Raw genomic sequence first — 2,106 nt, forward strand, 5'->3', positions numbered from 1 at the left:
TGCTGGCTGTAATTATACCGGTTTATTTTATGCCATGTCAGAATTCCTGTAATGAAGAGAGTAGCAGAAAAAATGACCATGCTGAAATTCAGATGCAGTCAGCCAGCAACTTCATCTTCATTGTAAATCTATTCAGTTTGTCAGACATCCTGATAAAAACACTCAGCATTGCCCATAAAATCCATGGCATCTGAATAAAAGGAAATTATGTGAAGAGTGCACATTGGGTCACCTGTGGACTCTTCATGATTTTGGATGTGGAGTAAGATACCAGGAAGGCGTGGGGGCCAGTAGAAAGGAGGGAGAGCTCTAACAGAGAGTTCTTTTATTTAAATTTGATAGCTTTTGGGAAAATGATATAAACACCTGTACATAAGATCTGCCATCCTGTTAAACTTAAACATTGCCATTTTGAGACTGGGATTAAAAGGGAAACTGTCCTCGAAGATAATACTGAGGTTAGTTTTAGGTAAATTTGTTTTATAACTATCAAAAGGTCTTCTATATGGGCAAGTTCGTTTCAGCAGGATGTAGTTGGTTGGGAAATAAGAATTAGGAAAATTAAAAAATAAGAATAGTTCCTAAATTTAAATATTCTGCCTTTCCTTGGAGGGAGTTATGGTTGTATGGTGAGGAGCTTTGCTCTCCTTGATAGAGGGCTTTGTCTTGCTTTGTTTTTTGAGAGCGGAAAAATACGGTTTAGAAGTTGTTTTATAAAGGGAGATGATGCACACTCTTGGCAGTTGAGTGCAGTCTGTTTCTCGGGTTACTCTGTAATTGAGAGGCATGTTAATATCCTCATAAAAGACATTTTGCTGCCTCTTGTTTAAATGCTCAGCTGTTCTGGTGCCCGTTATTTCCCCCAGGCAGCCAGTGACTGACTGGAGTCAGCAGGTTTTTATGGTATTAACAGCAGTTTGCTCTTTTATTTTTAATATGACTCTTAATCCCCCCTACACACCTTTTTTTTTTTTTTTTTTTTTGTAGATTTCTGCAACTGAGAATAGCCTGGCAGTCCGTTCCACCCCTGCTGAAGATGACTCCCGTAAGCATTCTTTCTTAGATCTGGAGGACGAGGTCCTTGTTTTCTATCTGTATTTGGTTCAGGAGTGTTCCCATTACTGTCACTGCTGAGAACATACTAAATCCTCTACTTGCATTTGAGGGCTGATGCTTGAATATCCTTTACACACTTCATGGCTTAGAGAGAAGTTAAATTCAATTAAATATCGTTAACTTGGGACAAACTGAATACTTGTAATGCTTCTCTCATTGAATTTGTCCTACTTTTTGAACCAAACCCTTTCAGAATTAAAGCTGTATAAACTGATTTTGAAGTTTCATTTTAACAGAAGGTTGGCCAGTACGGATTTTATTCATTTATAATGTTATTCATAAATACCTATTCTTTAGTGAATAAGTATTTGAATAATCTGTTAAAGATATATATTTTTTCCCTGTTTATCTAAATGTATATTATAGTCAACCTCCTAGACAGGTTCTAGGGATTTTCCTGCTGACAGTGAATTTTGTCACCTTTCGTCCTATTTTAGAGTCATTTTGAGCCTCCCTTTTCCCAAAGACAAAAATGTGTTGTGTTTTGTTTTGTTTTGTTTTTTTACTTGACTATGTCCATTTTTGATTCTGATTTTCAGTATAACTTTTTATTTTCATTTTTTAGAGACAGGATCTTGTTCTGTTGCCCAGGCTGGAGTGCAGTGGTGTGATCATAGCTCCCTGCTGCCTCAAACTCCTGGGCTCAAGCAGTCCTCTTACCTCAGCCTCCCAAATAACTAGGACTGCAGGCACACACCATCATACCCAGCTAATTTTTTTTTTTTTTGAGGGAGTCTCGCTGTGTCACCTAGGTTGGAGTACAGTGGCGCGATCTCGGCTCACTGTAACCTCCCTCTCCCAGGTTCAAGCGATTCTCCTGTCTCAGCTTCCTGAGTAGCTGGGTATCTACTCACTGAGTACCTCTTCACTGAGTACCTACAAGCGCACATCACCATGCCTGGCTAATTTTTTGTATTTTAGTAGAGACGGGGATTCACCCTGTTGCCCAGGCTGGTCTTGAACTCCTGAGCTCAGGCAATTCACCTGCCT

The 2,106-nt window shown here is 39.2% G+C and overlaps 1 protein-coding gene across 3 annotated transcripts in view; it reads left to right on the plus strand.

The window, feature by feature from the left end:
- The window catches only part of LIMA1 (LIM domain and actin binding 1), a 114,303-nt gene that overhangs the window by 86,513 nt on the left and 25,684 nt on the right, over positions 1 to 2,106 (plus strand). For all 3 annotated transcript variants that reach the window (XM_011964481.1, XM_011964488.1, XM_011964498.1), the window contains one exon: positions 988 to 1,045. In XM_011964481.1, the coding sequence (XP_011819871.1) occupies positions 988 to 1,045 (58 nt within the window). The remainder of the gene's footprint in view (positions 1 to 987; positions 1,046 to 2,106) is intronic.

Source organism: Mandrillus leucophaeus, unplaced genomic scaffold (assembly GCF_000951045.1).
Source record: "Mandrillus leucophaeus isolate KB7577 unplaced genomic scaffold, Mleu.le_1.0 Scaffold118, whole genome shotgun sequence".
In the NCBI taxonomy this organism is placed as follows: domain Eukaryota; kingdom Metazoa; phylum Chordata; class Mammalia; order Primates; family Cercopithecidae; genus Mandrillus; species Mandrillus leucophaeus.